Here is a 16,956-nt window from a genome sequence, read left to right on the forward strand (position 1 = left end):
GGGGTCATATGAGTAGCACGAGCAGACTTTGAATTTAAGATACCCCATAAGTAGTAATCATCAGGGATGTTCTATAGACTTGATTATGACTATGAATATCGCAAGCCATTGCATCCATGACTCATCTGACCCCTTTTCGGCGGAGGTGGTGGAGGTGTGTTCTTGATGAGCTATGTGGGCTTAGCGCGGACTTAAGCGAGTAGCGGGGCAGATTTCTTTTATTAGTGTGAGCTTGGTAATTCATCCCCACAATCTTCGAAGATCCATCTCGACCTCTCCATCACTGTCGCTCGAAAGCCTCGACTTCCTTGCTCACACAGCAACAGTGATCATCTTTTGAAGGCCTCTTTCATCCACCTTTCCAAGCAACACCACAGATCGAGCAAGCTCTCGATTCAACAGAGCGGGGCACCGCATTGAAACAGAACACTTTCCCACGTTCCGCGTAGAAAACCGCCAGCATGGTCAAGTAAGTACCTTCGATGGGCAGTCGCGTACCTCCCGAGAAAGTGCTGAAGCAGTCTCTCCCCAATTCCCAAGCCATCAATGTATGAGCGGTTCGCTGACAATATGTGCTTACAGCTTCACCATCGAAGAGATCCGTGCCCTCATGGACAAGCCGGCAAACATTCGAAATATGTCGGTCATTGCTCATGGTACGTCAACCCTGAGCCAGTCAAAATATACTGGTGCTAACATTCAACTTCTCAAGTCGATCACGGAAAATCCACCCTCACGGACTCTCTCGTTCAACGCGCCGGTATCATCTCAGCAGCCAAGGCTGGCGAAGCAAGGTTTACAGACACACGCAAAGATGAGCAAGACCGATGTATCACCATCAAGTCAACAGCTATCTCCCTATACTCCCATATGGCCAACGAGGAGGATCTGAAGGACATCCCTCAAAAGGTGGAGGGCAACGACTTCTTGATCAACCTCATAGATTCTCCTGGTCACGTTGACTTCTCATCAGAAGTGACTGCTGCTCTTCGTGTCACGGATGGAGCCCTTGTGGTTGTCGATTGCGTTGAGGGCGTCTGCGTCCAAACAGAAACCGTGCTCCGGCAAGCGCTTGGTGAACGTATCAAGCCCGTGGTCATTATCAACAAGGTAGATCGTGCACTTTTGGAATTACAAGTAGAGAAAGAAGATCTCTATCAATCATTCTCAAGAACGATTGAGTCTGTCAACGTCATCATTTCCACCTATTTCGACAAGGCACTCGGTGACGCCCAAGTCCAACCATATAATGGCACAGTCGCTTTCGGTTCCGGTCTTCATGGATGGGGTTTCACTGTTCGCCAATTTGCCGTCAAGTATGCTAAGAAATTCGGCGTCGATAGAAAGAAGATGATGGACCGATTATGGGTAGGCTTCCTTGTGATTGACTTTTTGATCGAGGGGCGCTGACACATACAACAGGGCGACAACTTTTTCAACCCAAAAACAAAGAAATGGACCAAAGTTGGCAGTCACGAGGGTGAAACACTCGAGCGCGCATTCAATACCTTCATCCTGGACCCAATATTCCGTATCTTCCGCTCGGTCATGAATTTCAAGAAGGACGAGATTCCAAAGCTTCTGGAAAAATTGGAAATCAAATTGACTGGCGATGAGAAAGATCTGGAAGGAAAGCAGCTCCTGAAGGTGGTAATGCGGAAATTCCTACCCGCCGCAGATGCTCTGCTTGAGATGATGATAATCCACCTTCCATCACCAATCACAGCCCAAAAGTACCGTGCGGAGACTCTTTACGAGGGTCCCCCAGATGATGAAGCCTGTATCGGTATCCGTGACTGTGATCCAAAGGCTCCACTCATGCTCTACGTGTCTAAAATGGTGCCAACGTCTGATAAAGGCCGCTTCTATGCTTTCGGTCGAGTCTTCGCAGGCACAGTCCGTTCTGGCCTTAAGGTCCGCATCCAAGGTCCCAACTATCAGCCCGGCAAGAAAGAGGACTTGTTTATCAAAGCCATCCAACGTACTATTCTGATGATGGGACGGAATATCGAGCCAATTGAAGACGTGCCGGCTGGTAACATTCTTGGTTTGGTCGGTGTGGATCAGTTCCTGCTTAAGTCGGGTACTCTGACAACTTCTGACACCGCGCACAATCTCAAAGTCATGAAATTCTCCGTCTCACCTGTTGTTCAACGCTCCGTGGAAGTGAAGAACGCGAACGATCTTCCCAAGCTGGTAGAAGGTCTCAAGCGATTGTCGAAATCTGATCCCTGCGTATTAACCATCATCAATGAAGCCGGCGAGCACATTGTTGCTGGCGCTGGTGAACTACATCTAGAGATATGCTTGAAAGATCTCGAAGAAGATCATGCCGGTATTCCATTGAGGATATCAGATCCAGTCGTGTCATACCGAGAATCGGTTGGCGAGGCATCAAGCATCACTGCTTTATCCAAGTCTCCCAACAAGCATAATCGTCTTTATGTCACCGCACAGCCAATGGACGAGGACGTCTCGAAGGACATCGAATCAGGAAAGATCAGCCCTCGTGACGATCTTAAAGCTCGAGCCCGTATTTTGGCTGATGAGCACGGATGGGACGTTACCGATGCTCGAAAGATCTGGTGTTTCGGCCCTGAAACGACAGGCGCCAATCTGCTAGTGGACCAGACTAAGGCTGTTCAATATCTGAACGAAATCAAGGATTCCGTGGTATCTGGATTCCAGTGGGCGACCAAGGAAGGCCCAGTGGCTGAGGAGCCGATGCGGTCAGTCCGCTTCAACATTCAAGATGTGACTCTCCATGCCGATGCTATCCACCGTGGTGGTGGCCAACTCATTCCTACTGCGCGGCGTGTGCTGTATGCTGCCGCACTTCTGGCACAACCGAGCATCTTGGAACCTGTCTACCTGGTTGAGATTCAAGTACCCGAACAAGCAATGGGCGGTATCTACGGTGTCCTCACCCGACGTAGGGGTCACGTCTTCTCTGAGGAGCAGCGTCCAGGAACACCACTATTCAACGTCAAGGCCTATTTACCTGTCAACGAATCTTTCGGCTTCACTGCCGACCTACGGTCACATACTGGTGGTCAGGCCTTCCCTCAGATGGTGTTCGATCATTGGCAGATTTTACCTGGTGGATCACCACTTGACCCAACCACGAAGCCTGGGCAGATTGTGCAAACGATGCGGAAGAGGAAAGGAATCAAGGAAGTTGTACCGGGTGTTGACAATGTGAGTCCAATACTCCTAGCACGAGACAGAACACTTACTAATCATTCCCTTGCAGTATTATGACAAGCTATAAACACCATGAACGTTCAAACAACTTTCGACCCATCTTCACCTGCGCCACACAATGATATTGTGTGATGCAAATGAGCAAAACACCGCATGGTCCTAGAGCGTGAATGAATGTATGAAAAAGGGGGCTAGACGACTTAAACAAACTGAGAACGCAAGGCAGGATAAGCCTGCCCTTCAATGCACCCGTCTAGATCGGTGCGCGTAAGTATCGTGTATGTAGATTTGGACTGCAATTGACAATCTTTGCATTGAATCTACGACCCTCTTCGATCCCATCTGTTGCTTGTACACCTGTTTCCTCAGTAGGGTGGTAGAGGCAAGGGAGGCGATCCCAATATACGCCCACGCACCAGTTGTGATATTACACATTAAGTATAAAGAATGCGCATCTGACTCCCTGGAAGCCCCGAGGCCCGAAGACTGTCCGATCGGCAATAGATTCCCTTCCAGGAGCGTCGATTTAGGGCTGATTCCACAGAGCTCAGTCTTTGGATACCAAATTGGAGAAATGTCAAAGCAACTAACAACTGCTCACTTATCAACCCTGACGTAAGTTTGAGGGCCTGATGATTTCTTCATCGACATTTGCGCTGCATATTTTGTAATTTCGCCCCTCAAATCATGTTCATCCCAGAAAACGACGGCGCGGAACTTAGGAAGTGGATAATCAAGAAACTCGAAGCTTTGTATGCTCTCATCATTCTCGCTCCCTGGCTACGCTCACCGTGTTTCTAGAGAAGCTGTCGCCGATGCAGATGTGCTTGCCGACTTCGTCATAGCCTTACTGAGGACCGATACTGCAGAACCGCAACTGCGACGAGATGCATATCAGGAACTGGAAGACTTCCTGAAAGAGCGTGAGCCGACTTTGACGTCAAAGGAAGATAACCAAATTGACGCTACGAGTTCTAGACACGAAGCAATTTGTGGACGATGTCTTTGCGACCGCGCAGACCAAATCCTACCTGCCTGGCTATAAACCTCCTGTTGCGTCTGCCCCAGCACCTTTGGCCGCCCTACCTCAACCTACACGCTCATCCGTGCCATTTGACACAGGTAGCTTCTCCCAGCAGAGGTATCAAGGATCAAAGAAAAGATCTCACAATGATATGCAAGGCCATGAGCAAGGCTCGGATCCCGGACGCGGGGCTAGACAGACAAAACAGATGAGGAGGGGTAGCAGGGGAAGAGGTGCAAACTCGAATGGGAGTGATCGTGGCGACAATTACATGGGGAGCACAGCTATGGATTGGTCTTCATTGAACCCGACTTTCGACCCGTCTATTTCGTCCAATTTGCTGGGACATCTACCAGAGGATTTTGCTTCCAATCCATTTGCTGCAATGGTTGCCATGCAAGCAATGGGATTTCCGAAATTCCCACAACCGCCACAAACTGGGTCCGTCAATACCAAGAGGAAACGATGCCGAGACTATGATACGAAAGGCTTTTGTGCGCGCGGAGAAGCATGCCGCTACCAGCACGGCGCAGACCATATGGTCGTGCCTGGTCAAGATGAATACGATCCTAAAAATGCTATGTTGAACTCGACAATGATGCCACCGACAAATGGCCATGTCAAGACCAACGGGGCCGCGCGTGGCTCTACTGACAAACGTGGAGGGCGTGGCCGAGCAGACTTCTCGCAGGCAGGGCCGAACTATGACCGATCGAACACCGCTATCGTAGTGGAGCAAATTCCCGAAGAGAAGTTCGAGGAACAATCCGTCCGCGACTTTTTCTCCGAATTTGGCAGCATTACAGAAGTCACGATGCAACCCTATAAACGCCTTGCAATTGTGGAGTATGACGACTATATTTCTGCACGAAATGCCTACGATAGCCCTAAAGTAATCTTCGACAACCGGTTCGTAAAAGTTTACTGGTACAAGCCAAATTCTCTTCCCACAGAGCCCCGTAGCCGCCAAGGCAGCGATCCCTCACCCTCCGCAACTTCCCCAGAAGAGCAACCCTTCGACCGAGGAGAATTTGAGCGCCGCTCCTCAGAAGCGCAAAAGCGCCTCGAGGAAAAGCTGGCGCAAATGAAGGAGACCGCCGCACAACGTGAAACACTCGAAAGACAGAAAGCAGACCTAGCGCAAAAGCAAGCAGAGGAGAAGAAGCGTTTACTCGAAAAGTTGAAAGCGAGAGAGTCTAAAACTGCTACCGACGAAGGTGAGACGCACACCACAAATGGTGCGAATGGCACGACTCATCACGAAAACGACAACGCCAGCGCCAGCACAAAAGCACTCCGCGCCAAACTCGCCGAATTAGAGGCCGAGGCGCAGAGCCTTGGAATCGACCACCAAGCCCCTGACACAATCTTTTCCCCACGAGGACGAGGGAGAGGAAGAGGCCGCGGCTCGTACCGGGGCTGGGAAGCTTTCAATCCTTCGTACCGCGGGAGTCCGCGAGGTCGTGGTGGATGGGGCGGCGGTGGGAAGTACAATCTCGATCTGCGAACGAAGAAAGTGTGTGTGAGTGGGGTTGCGTGGACGGGAGAGCAGGATGAGGGGTTGAGGCAGCATTTGCTCGTAAGTTTTTGCTTTACTGTAGCCATTCAAGCACTGGCAACGCTACCGATCGATTCGATTCTTGCTTTGGCTAACATAGATTTAACAGGGTGTTGGCGAATTCGAAGCCATTAACTCCCATCCTGATCTTCCTGACTCGATGATCGTGAGCTTTCAGGACCGCCCTACAGCTGAGAGCTTTTTCTATGGGAGCAGAGACCTGGCTGGTGTAGGCAAGGTGGAATTTTCGTGGTACAACGCGCCGAGCGTCGCTACGAATGGTACGACGAAAGGGGAAGGGAACGGCGTCGGCAAGCAGATTGCCATAGGAGAAACTGATGGGGATGGGGATGTGGGAATGCATGGAGCGGATGGGGTTGGGGATGGAGATGGGGAGAGGGCGGAAGGTGGCGGAGGCGGCGAGGTGGATTATGATGTTGCTGAGGAAGATCATCGGTGGGATTGAAGTAGTCTCTACCGTGGAGGGGAGGAGGATGTTTGTATGGTAAGATTTAGATCATAACTCTACTTAGCCCGCCTGAAGGCGATGCGTCTATTGACAAAGAATTTCCGTCCCTTGATGCGATGTGACGTTCTGGCGATGTAAGAGCCCAACCCGTACCAAGTCGCTGGCTCACCTTCCCGCCGTTCGCAGTCGCCCGTCGTTTGTGAGGGCATGTGCATCTATTTGCATGAGCTTGCACAGAATTCTCATCTAGAAGACAGATAGGACAGTGAGTCTCTACTTTTAGCCTAATCTTAGAATGACCGGTGCTCATCGTCAGTCACAATATGAGTTCATGTATCATAAGATGACCACATGCGTCCACAAAGCGCCCCTAGAAGTCACCAGTCACCAACAGTGACTCCTGCTTTTCGACAGAGCAGGATTAGCACACCTGAGATTGTGAGACTGACTGCCCAGATTCTCGGCGGTGTTGCCTGGTTGGCTGAGGTCGTGATCCACAGGTTCATGAGCGTAAGATGAAAGCTAGCTTGTTGAATGTCATCGTTAAGCGTTTCGGATCGTTCTATCGACGCAGATTATGTATCCTTTGTCAAGATAAGCCGCAGTAGTCATTAGTAGGGTACAGGTGTGTGTTGGGACGGCGAAATGAGAAGCAACTACCACTCTAGAGCTTTTGAATAGTGATGCAAGTTTATAGCGACAGCTTCGAATGCGATTGCATTCAACCTATGAGCATAACGTGTGAGATGTTGTGATTGCAATCAAGTGCGTCGTCATCAGACATCAGGAACCGATCTAAACTCGAAAGGTCACAATTATCTAGAAAGCCTTCATGTCAAGAATGAGGACTTCTATAGAGCTTGTGATCTTCAACTTAGCCCTGCCAACACGCCCGACAGGCTGCCTTTATCATAGCGCACGTACTTGCCTCTGCCCCGATCCATTGCCTCATACTTGTCAAAGAAGCGGGTGTACAGCGGCTCGATCATGTTGCTGATCTCCCTTGCAAGACCATGTCGCACTTCTCTTTCCATGGCTGGGAGCAACTCTTTGTGTCTTTTGATAGCTTCATCAAAGCTTGCGTTGAAATGTTTGAACTTTTCCTTGATAGCGTCTTTATCCTTACTACTTAGGTTTTTTATAATGTCTGCTGAGGGCAAAGACGCTGCACTGGCCGGTCGATTCGATGAACGATTCGTGTAGACTACGTCAAGCAGGGCTGTCGAGGGTTCCTTCCAGGAGTCCATGTACGTAGCAATGGCTCTTTTTCGCCAAATATCAAACTTGGTTTGTGCATTTGGACTATTGGAGAGTAAGGTCGTTAGATCTGAAGATCGAATCATGCGATCCATCAAAGCTATTGTGTTGTAAAGAAAGACACCTTGAACGGCCTTGACCTTGTGTAGCATCCGAGCACGGGCCTCAAGATTGCTGAGGTGCGTGTCAATGGTGTCCAGAACGTAGTGTGACAGCAAAGTACTGCCGTCGGCGCCGACATCTAATGACCGAAGTGATGGCAAAGACGCTGAAGAATTCGCGGTATGGAGTGAAGATGACGAGGTCCAATTGCCGTCACCAAGAGAGCCAAGAATTGAAGAAAGGCCTTTGGAAAAGGCTGTCATAGTCTGAAGACGGGTCATAGTCTCTGACGTGAACGAGACGGCTGCACCATCGGGCGAAAGCGTTAGCAATGCATTGATACGCCGTCGCTGATCTTCAAGAAGCTCGGGTAGGGAAGCTTTCGCAGTATCACGAATCGGCTTCAATGCATCTGCGAAGAATAGCTTCATTTCGCTGCTTTCCTGGCCAAGCCGATGACCCGCTCGAGAGATCACTTCGACTATTTCGTACGCAAGGAAGCAATCTGTTGTCATGTTTTGCTTGATTTGCGCGTTGAGCTCGCGAAGCGTCTTGGCTAAATCAGACAAGCTCCTACGGCACGTGGACTCAAGTACAAGTCCAGAGTCTTCACGAGAGAAAATTGCCTGCACATGTTGACTCTCAGCACCCAGGATATTCTCCATACCCTGAGCGTAAAGATCAATACCGCTTGTGCCTGGTCGATACGGCTCGTCGGAGTTCCTCCTTTTCGAGGTGGTGATTGATCCTATCGAAAGGCTTTGCAGGCTATTGGCAAGGTAAGGAGATCGTAGGTCGGAGTAGATACGAACGGCGATATTCTCTCGTTGATTGTAGGATAAGGCCCGGGCGTTCGGAGTGGACAGGCAGCGGTCGATTGAGCGGAGCGAAGATAATTTCTCAGCGGAAAATGTCGGAAACGGCAATTGCTTGGTGATATAATGGAGAGGCTCAATTTGCTGAGATTTCTCGCTCAGTACTCCAGCGAAGAATTCCTGCAATCGCGAAAGCCCCTCGCTAAGAAGTTCATTGTAGTCCCCAATGGTTTGCTGCTGGACCCTCATCTTTGAGGCTGTCAACTGCTCAAGAGATCGATCCAGACGTCTGATGCATGCTATATACTCTTCTATACCGGTTTGACTTGGACCAGCTCGAATGATCTTCTGTTCTTGAGCCTTGTCTTGTCCGCTGACAAGCATCTTTTCAATATGAGCAACGAGTTTGTCGATGTTTGCAGCCATGGTTTGATTCTCACGAGTGTGATTTTGAATCGATCCAATCGACTCCTGAACACTTCGACCATCTCCGTGAAGCCTCGCTTGGACCCCTTTTAGTCTTTTGCTCAGATCTTCGTGCTTTGTTACTTGGCCTTTGAGTACCTCAACCTCCGCTTTCTCCTCCGCGTAAGCAGCGTTGCGCGCTTTCGCCATGATCGCGTAAGACAAAAGTTTAGACTATGAAAGGGTAGAATCGGAGCTGAAGACCAATGTTGTTTGACGCTGTAGCTTCCTAGGTCCTCAGTGCGGTTGTTCCCTGCCTAAAAGTGCTATTCATAAAAACCTCGAAATGTTACATGGAATATTGACGTGGGCATTCTTACACCAATTTCAGGTACGATGCTCACCAGTGAATCCTAATGATCCAAAACCCAATACCAGCCATAAAAGTTATTCTACAGAAGGAGAGCTTCTTGGAAAGAGTTCAGTGTGGCAGACATTGATTTGATTTCTGGGAGTATGATTATTCGGACAGGACTGGAGCCCCTGCCAAGAGTGCGGACGGCAAAGGACGGAACGGCATGACGCACGAGCTCAGGAACGCGCAAAATCTTGTTCCCTATCTGAAAATCAAACAACGCGCCTCTCTCACTTGACATGGACCCAGCTCGCGGTGATGCGGCGCTTCCTGCAACAGCTACCTCAGTCGCACCATCGTCGAATCATCCTGACCTGCGCCACCTCGGCTTTGGCTCTGGGTCTCTTCCCCAAGGAAGTCCTGAGGAATGACAGCCAAAGCGGGATAGAATGGACCCCCTCTCAGATTACAAAAGCCGAACACCGTTCAATTGCTGCCCGCAAACCCGCCGAGAATGAACATAACTCCCAAGGTAAATCAGGTGCCAAAAGCGACAATGACGAATTGCCCCTCTTTGAAGACGAGGATAGCGCCGCCTGGGCGCAATTTTCCTCTAGCTTCGCTAATGTTCGGCGCTCCTTGTCAAGCATACCATGGTCTGATGTCGGAGACAAGATCGCAAACCGAATGGCTCCGGCGTGGGTATTACAGCTGCCAGGATATGTAACGAAGCTACAGCTAGAATTGGACATGAAGCCAGGCTCACTTGCTGATGAAATATGGCAAGAGGCTCAGGATCCGTACATACATCCGGAGGTTGACTGGAATACCACTGTAAGGATTAGTAAAGACTTATGTCCCGAAGAAGCAGCCTTCATCAAACTGCGGAAGCAGCACACGACTAGGGCATTGGCAAGGTACTTAGATATTCCCGTGGCCGATGTAGACCCAGAAGATGTTCCGACCGTCGCAATATGTGGCTCAGGCGGAGGTCTGAGAGCTCTAGTCTCAGGCACCTCGTCTTATCTCTGTGCACAAGAGGCTGGCTTGTTTGATTGTGCGACCTATACTGCGGGTGTCAGTGGTAGTTGTTGGCTTCAAGCATTGTATAATTCATCTATTGGTGACACAAAGCACGGGAATGTCATTCAACATCTCAAAAAGCGCATCGGAACACACATTGCCTACCCGCCCTCTTTCTTAGAGCTTCTGACACGAAGTCCTACGAGCAAATACCTTCTGACTGGCACGGTAGAGCGTCTAAAAGGAGATCCTAAGGCAGAGTTTGGGCTTGTCGACGTGTATGGACTTCTCCTAGCGACTAGATTACTTGTCCCCAAGGATGAACTTGACGTTAGTATCAAGGACATGAAACTTTCGGAACAACGCAAATACGTGAGTGCTGGACAACAGCCGCTTCCTATCTACTCAGCGGTGAGACATGAGATCCCCTTTGAGGACCTACAGGCTAAGGGCGGAAAAGGGCCCGAAGCAATGAAAGAAAAGGTGAAGCAAGAGGCCTGGTTTCAATGGTTTGAGTTTACTCCTTACGAAGTTTGGTGCGAAGATTTTGGCGCGGGAATTCCGGCATGGAGTGTGGGACGACATTTCGAAGATGGCAGGACCGTTCCAAGCCAGTATGGTGGTGGGTTACCTGAGCTTCGTATGCCGTTTCTGCTGGGCGTCTGGGGAAGCGCCTTCTGTGCTACTCTGGCACATTACTATAAGGAAGTCAAGCCGATACTGAAGACTTTCACTGGTTTTGAGCAAATTGATCAAGCGCTTGAAAAGAAAAATGACGAGCTGACCAAGGTTCACCCCTTCGAGCCCGGTACGATCCCCAATTTCGCTTTTCAGATGAAGGGCAAGCTACCAGCTACTTGTCCTGAGAATGCTTTCAATCAAGAATATCTGCAGCTTATGGATGCCGGAATGGACAACAATCTCCCAATCTATCCACTCCTTCGGCAAGGAAGAGATGTTGACATCATAGTATGTTTCGACGCTAGTGCAGACATTAAGCAGGAGAACTGGCTCTCTGTTGCTGACGGCTACGCAACGCAACGCAGCATCAAAGGCTGGCCGCTAGGCGCTGGCTGGCCGAAGCAGGAGCTATCCATTGAAGATACTCATAAAGTATTGGATGAGATTGACGCGACTGCCCCTGGAAAAGCAATCGAAAAGGTCGAGGAGGCAGTGAAGACCAAGGAGCAGAGACATGAGAAGGATGACAAGGCTAATGACAGCACTTCGCAGCCTGCGCCTCAGAGCGCACCCGACTCCGAATTAGGATACTGTAATGTATGGGTCGGCACAACACTCACCCGGACAAGCACTGCAGAACCACCAAAATCAAAACGTCTTCAGCCAAACGAAGACTGGGAGCTTGCATCCCCTGATGCAGGTATAACAATGATCTACTTTCCACTACTCCCAAACCCAAAGGTTGAGGGCGTAGATCCAGAAAAGTCGCCCTACCTCAGTACCTGGAATTTCATCTACACGCCTGACGAGATTGACAACGTTGTTGCCCTAGCTCGCGCAAACTTTGAGGCTGGTGCTGCGCAAACCAAACAGACGATCAGGGCGGTGTATGAGCGAAGAAAAGCGCGACGACTTAAGTCAGAAGCTGATTCTGACAAGCAAAGGTGGGCAAGCAGGGTCCGAAGGGGAGGAGACCAATTTCGCTGAAATTTTAGCATCGTTCGCCTTGTTCTTTATTTATTTATGATACCCTGTTGATACTTCCTGGCTTTTTAGAGAAGCCATCAAATGATTGTTTTAGTTTCCGAACGGACTTTTCATGCTGAATTCATTCTTCATTACGGGCTTCTAGCCTGTCCGTCATTTTTCGCAAGGACCCTTCCAGATCGAATACTCAATGAAGAGTAGCCCTGCACATTCAGACATGCAAATTGAACTCTGGCGGTTGGAGCGCTGGAAAACTGGCAGGCTTTTGACTTCTCCTGAAACACGAAAATTATATTGAGATCGGTCGTAGATATTATTGCCATCATAGCAACAAAAGAACAAATCGCTACAAAGAAGGTAGAAAGTTATTACCAACACTATCATCAATTAGAGATAGTAGAGAAATCCCCATTATCGCCTTGCCGGCAAGGCCCTGTTTAAACATTCTACCACACCATCCCCAACCACACCCTGACCAGCCAGATATTTCGATAGGCCTCTCACAACCTCAACAATCTGCTCCTCTTCAAGACCCTGCACCGCCATCTCAATGACGGCACCAGGGGTCGCCCTATATACAGCAATGAAACTTTGGAAATACATGAAAGTGAACATGCCCATGATGAACTGGCAGTCCATACGGTCGGTGATACCGCCATGACCAGGTATAGACTCGCCAAAATCCTTGACCTTGAAGGTGCGTTTGAGCCCGGAGGCGAAGAAGCCACCGAAGGGGGCGATGAGCGAGGCGAAGGCTGCAAAAACCTGGATGTGGAAGTGGATGGGAGCGATGAGTATGTCATTTGGGAGGCTAGCCTTGTTCCAAAATAAGTTACTAGTGAGGACGGAGGGTAGTTGGTAGGTGTGGGGTATGAAGACGGGGTTGGGTGTGCAATTGAGGCCTGTCAAAATGTTGGCACCAAGGTCCTGTATGGTCTGTTAGTTCCTCGCGAAGCACAAAGTGTTGAATGTTCGGACATACGTTGACTGGGCAAATAAAGTACTTTGATCGTATAAGGAGAGTTGTAAGGCCGAATGCTGCGATGACGGTGCATATCCATGCACCAACAAAGCCTTCGACAGTCTTCTTCGGCGATAGCTTGATAAGCTGAGTCCTCCCGAAGAGCATGCCACATATATACGCGAAGATGTCGTTCACGATGACCAGGGTTGCCGGCAGGAAGAACCAGATGAGCCCCTCAAAGATGTTGTTCATGACAAAGTGTGCTTGAACAACAATCAAGTATAGCGCCATGTGTGTCCAAGCGAACTGAGTGAATTGAAATCTGTAATGGCCTTTTTGAAGCGAAGTGACGAAGAAAACGAAGCCTGAGACGGTCAGCGCTGTGATACAACCAGTTGACCGATGTCCGTACCTATGACATAGAGCATGAAGCTAATGAATCGATGGTGGGTCGCAAATGGCAGCAAGACCTTGTCGATCAGAACTATGTGCTTGAAGTAGTATATCACACTTTCTCCGTAGAGATAGTACATTGCCGTCCCAAGAAAGTACCAGTTCAGGCTTCGTGTGAATGGGAGGTTCTTCGCTCTACTCGGTACACTGGCAATGGCGATGACTTCTTTAAAGGAGATGATCTGAATCGCTGTGACGATCCCAATGATGTAAATATGGCCAGAGAAGAGGCAGACGAAGAACCCGGCGATCATGACGATGCTCCATATTGTTCTAGTGATGAACGTTTGCTTTTTCTTTTCATACTCGGACTGCGGGGGGTCTCATCCTTATGGATCTGTCAGCTTGCAGTCTGCTATTCGGAGGGTATCCCAGACCTCCTCCTTGCTAGTCTCAAGCTTCCCGTTCATCGATGCCTGCCTTGTGGGGCTCCCGGGTTCTGAAGCCCCTTCACCCTCGTCCACGCTCGCTCTCCTCCCAGAACCTCCTCGATGCTGGAACTGCACTCCTTTCCGTGGTCGGACCATACCGTGCGAGTTTCTTGAATTAACTTTGATGGCTTCTAAAGTGACGTTCTCAACCTTGCCAGGTGCCAGAGGCAAACCCTATGGTAGAGTGCGTTGACCAGGTGGTTAGACCTCAACCAGTATTGCCAGCACAGTCGTGCAGCTACAAGTAATCTGGTGGCGACATCTGTGGCGGGCGTGTTCGTTGGGTCTTGAGTAGCTTACAGTCAGCTAGACCGTCAGATAGCTGTAAGGTTGCTATGGTCAGCGTCATTTCCACACGCATTAACTCCGGCGGACGCTAGCGGCGCGTGTCCCCGCGTCTCCGACCCGTTGACAGTGACTTCTTCATTTAGGTTATATGATCTTCAATCCTCCATGAAGAAATATATCTTCATGCCGCGACATAACGAGTGTCATGGACGGCCAGGTCGGCGAAGAAGATTCATATTCAGATGACGACCTAGACGCCCTTCCTAATAATGCATTTCAGTCCCTCGAGCAAGACGCATTTGTAAATACACAACGTGCAGTGCCTCCTCCAAGGCTGCCGGTGTACAAATCCCACAGACCAAATCCTGCGGCATTGGCTGGTGGGTTTGGGAGACTTTCTGTACGGCCGGACGCAAACACAACCTGGCAACAGAATGGTTTGCATGGACCATCCTCTGATTATGGAGACTTTGACGATGAGATGCTCGATGGAGAAATTTTTGACGCAAATGAGCAACCAAGTCTAGCTGCTGCGATCCAGCAGAATTTGCAGAATTGTGAAGCTCCTGGTGAAAGCACGCAAAGAGAAATTTGGCGGCAGCAGCGCTATGCACGGTCTGAACCAGTAGTGCCCACTAGAGCCCAGGAACGATCTAGGGCCTTTGAGTCTCACGTGCCCTCTATCTTGCCCGATCAGAGAGGAGCAGTATCTCAAACTCAAGCAGTCAATGGCCATCGTCCCATTCAAAGCAGTGGCGGTGGGGCTAATCTACAAGCGCAGGTAGACCTTGTCAGTAATCCGCTCAGTTGTAAATTGACCCTTGCTCATCTATTGTCAGCTTCTACAAGAACGAGAAAGTCTCCGAAGGGAGATTCAGACCGCGAAAGACAACACTTATGCAAAGTTCGGAGAGATTGCTATTGTCCGCGCAAACGCATCTAAGATCGAGAAAGAGTACGAAAATAGGGCGAAAGCAATGCAAAAGGATCACAGCGATGAAGTCACGAGACAAAGGCTTGAGCTGGAGAAAGCGAAGGCAGAATTGCAGAAGATTGCTACTGAGAAAGACTTTCTTGAAAATGATCTGGCGGAAGGTACGAAGCAGGTTCGCAATCTCCAACAGGCCATGAAGAACGCAGACAAATCAGTCGATGTTAAAACCACGACCCCCAAAAAGCAACGGAGTGGTTTAGGTGATGGTTTTGATGACGGCGAAATACAGCCTCTCTCCCCTTCCAAGCTCGCTCTCAGGGCTAAAGTCGGGACTCCTAAAGCAGGATCCAAAAGGAAGAGAAAACCACCTGGGGACAGTCCCACTAAACAGTCCCTAGAGCTTGATCGGCCTCTAGGAAATGACTCTTCCGGAGATAGAGGGCCAGCGCTTCAGAAAACTCCGTCTGAGCCAACTCCTCAAGCACCTATACGTCAAGACCAGGATCTGACGTTTCTCCAGAGATTTCTTGACCATCACCTGACAGGGTTCCAGGAGAGAACCATTGAGACTCTAGCGAGGTACAAATTTCCGTCACAGCCGAGCATGGCTCTTTCCACTTTGCTTCTAGATAAGCTTTCTCCCTTGCACATGTCGCCAAACACTACCAACTTGCCTTCAGCAATTGCTCTCGAAGTCATCTCGCTCTTGGCCCAATGCATTCAGGAGAAGTATCATGATCCTATTCGCCTTCTTGTCGACCAAGTCATGTTCATTCTCATGATCAAACCCTTCAAAATAGCACCTGACCTAACAAACAGCCTCATGTCGCTGCTCCAGGAAATCGCCGACGTAGTCATCATCCCTCGTTGCCAAAAGAAGTCTCCTCGCCCTGATCGTGCCCAGATATCCTCCACCGACTGCCTCGAAACAATGCGCCTAATGGCTACTCAAGTCTCGCCCTACAGGGAGGAGTCTACCCGATTCTGGCGCACCATCCGATTCGACTTCGTAATGATGCTTCTCAGTTTCATCCACCCAATCCACGAGCTCCACCTAACACTACGTATCCTGCATACTTCAATTCTTGCGAACAGCTTCGCCATGATAATCCCACCTGGTGACGGAAAACAAGACGCCACCGAATCCCGCGTCCTTGAAAACCTCTCCCGCTTGCTGGTTGAACCACCCCGCCCCACTCAAGGCGAGCCTCTCCTGACAGGGCTCGAGCTTGCTGGTCTCCGTCTCTCAATTCTAGATCTTGTGCAGGAGATGGCTGCTAACGATTACGCGGTACTTGCAATCTGCCGGCATAAGCTTCTGATCGGCCGCCTCGTGCGCTTGATGAATGATAGCCTAGCGCATGCATACGATTACACCGCTGCGCACAGTTTACTCATAGCTTTGGTCAATCAAGCAACCCGTCTCCTCTTCTACTTCATGCAGAACTACACTGAGCATTTCAATATTGCGGAGAAGCTCAGCGTAATTCCTGGTGGCGAGAAAAAATTCTTGATTGTGTTGACAAGGCTCGCATTTAGTGAGGGTTTGTTTCTTGAGGAGGGAATCGAGGATGATGTTATGGATATCGCGCAAAGAATGTTGGAGGAGCGGGTCAGTCCTGAGGAAGCAGAGGGGCTGATGGGCGTGATGAGTACCGCCCCTAGTACAAGGGCGACTACTACGAGGAGGGCAAGCATAAATGAAGTGGAGGAAGGGGTGCCGGAAGAGGGTGGAGATGAGGAAAATAAAGATAAAGCGTAACGATTATAATCCCGTATAATTACATAAAGACATCCAGCTAGAGCCAAACACTTACAGCTCACACTTGAAATTCGGAGCCATGCTGGGAATTCACGCATCGGAGCCTGTCCTTCTTCCTCGCAGTCAGCATTACGGCTACGTGGCTATAGGAAGGCGAGCTAGAAGAGCTCAGTTGTAGACACTCAACCAGCTTTGATGTGCATGTAGACCCACAGCCATGTTTTCGACGATCTCTCGTGATTCA

General features: G+C 49.7%; 6 protein-coding genes across 6 annotated transcripts; 4 read left to right on the plus strand and 2 right to left on the minus strand.

Annotated features, from left to right (window-relative positions):
- Window positions 1-610: 610 nt before the first annotated feature.
- COT3 (Elongation factor 2) lies at window positions 611-3,261 on the plus strand (the record flags this gene model as incomplete). Its single annotated transcript, XM_044815923.1, has 3 exons — window positions 611-656; window positions 713-1,368; window positions 1,423-3,261. 3 exons carry the CDS (start codon window positions 611-613, stop codon window positions 3,259-3,261), a joined length of 2,541 nt encoding a protein of 846 aa, XP_044667797.1.
- A 630-nt stretch (window positions 3,262-3,891) lies between these two features.
- Window positions 3,892-6,252, plus strand: KY384_007433 (uncharacterized protein; the record flags this gene model as incomplete). The annotated part of the gene is made up of 4 exons (XM_044815924.1): window positions 3,892-3,956; window positions 4,006-4,127; window positions 4,183-5,807; window positions 5,896-6,252. The coding sequence occupies 4 exons, from the start codon at window positions 3,892-3,894 to the stop codon at window positions 6,250-6,252; spliced, it is 2,169 nt and encodes a 722-aa protein (XP_044667798.1).
- An 872-nt stretch (window positions 6,253-7,124) lies between these two features.
- KY384_007434 (uncharacterized protein) lies at window positions 7,125-9,044 on the minus strand (the record flags this gene model as incomplete). Its single annotated transcript, XM_044815925.1, has 1 exon — window positions 7,125-9,044. One exon carries the CDS (start codon window positions 9,042-9,044, stop codon window positions 7,125-7,127), a length of 1,920 nt encoding a protein of 639 aa, XP_044667799.1.
- A 463-nt stretch (window positions 9,045-9,507) lies between these two features.
- KY384_007435 (uncharacterized protein) lies at window positions 9,508-11,880 on the plus strand (the record flags this gene model as incomplete). Its single annotated transcript, XM_044815926.1, has 1 exon — window positions 9,508-11,880. One exon carries the CDS (start codon window positions 9,508-9,510, stop codon window positions 11,878-11,880), a length of 2,373 nt encoding a protein of 790 aa, XP_044667800.1.
- A 411-nt stretch (window positions 11,881-12,291) lies between these two features.
- KY384_007436 (uncharacterized protein) lies at window positions 12,292-13,551 on the minus strand (the record flags this gene model as incomplete). The annotated part of the gene is made up of 3 exons (XM_044815927.1): window positions 12,292-12,807; window positions 12,863-13,166; window positions 13,376-13,551. The coding sequence occupies 3 exons, from the start codon at window positions 13,549-13,551 to the stop codon at window positions 12,292-12,294; spliced, it is 996 nt and encodes a 331-aa protein (XP_044667801.1).
- A 670-nt stretch (window positions 13,552-14,221) lies between these two features.
- Window positions 14,222-16,712, plus strand: KY384_007437 (uncharacterized protein; the record flags this gene model as incomplete). Its single annotated transcript, XM_044815928.1, has 2 exons — window positions 14,222-14,850; window positions 14,885-16,712. 2 exons carry the CDS (start codon window positions 14,222-14,224, stop codon window positions 16,710-16,712), a joined length of 2,457 nt encoding a protein of 818 aa, XP_044667802.1.
- Between the last annotated feature and the right edge of the window lie 244 nt (window positions 16,713-16,956).

Source organism: Bacidia gigantensis (assembly GCF_019456465.1).
Source record: "Bacidia gigantensis strain McMullin 20006 chromosome Unknown contig_255, whole genome shotgun sequence".
Lineage (NCBI taxonomy): Eukaryota > Fungi > Ascomycota > Lecanoromycetes > Lecanorales > Ramalinaceae > Bacidia > Bacidia gigantensis.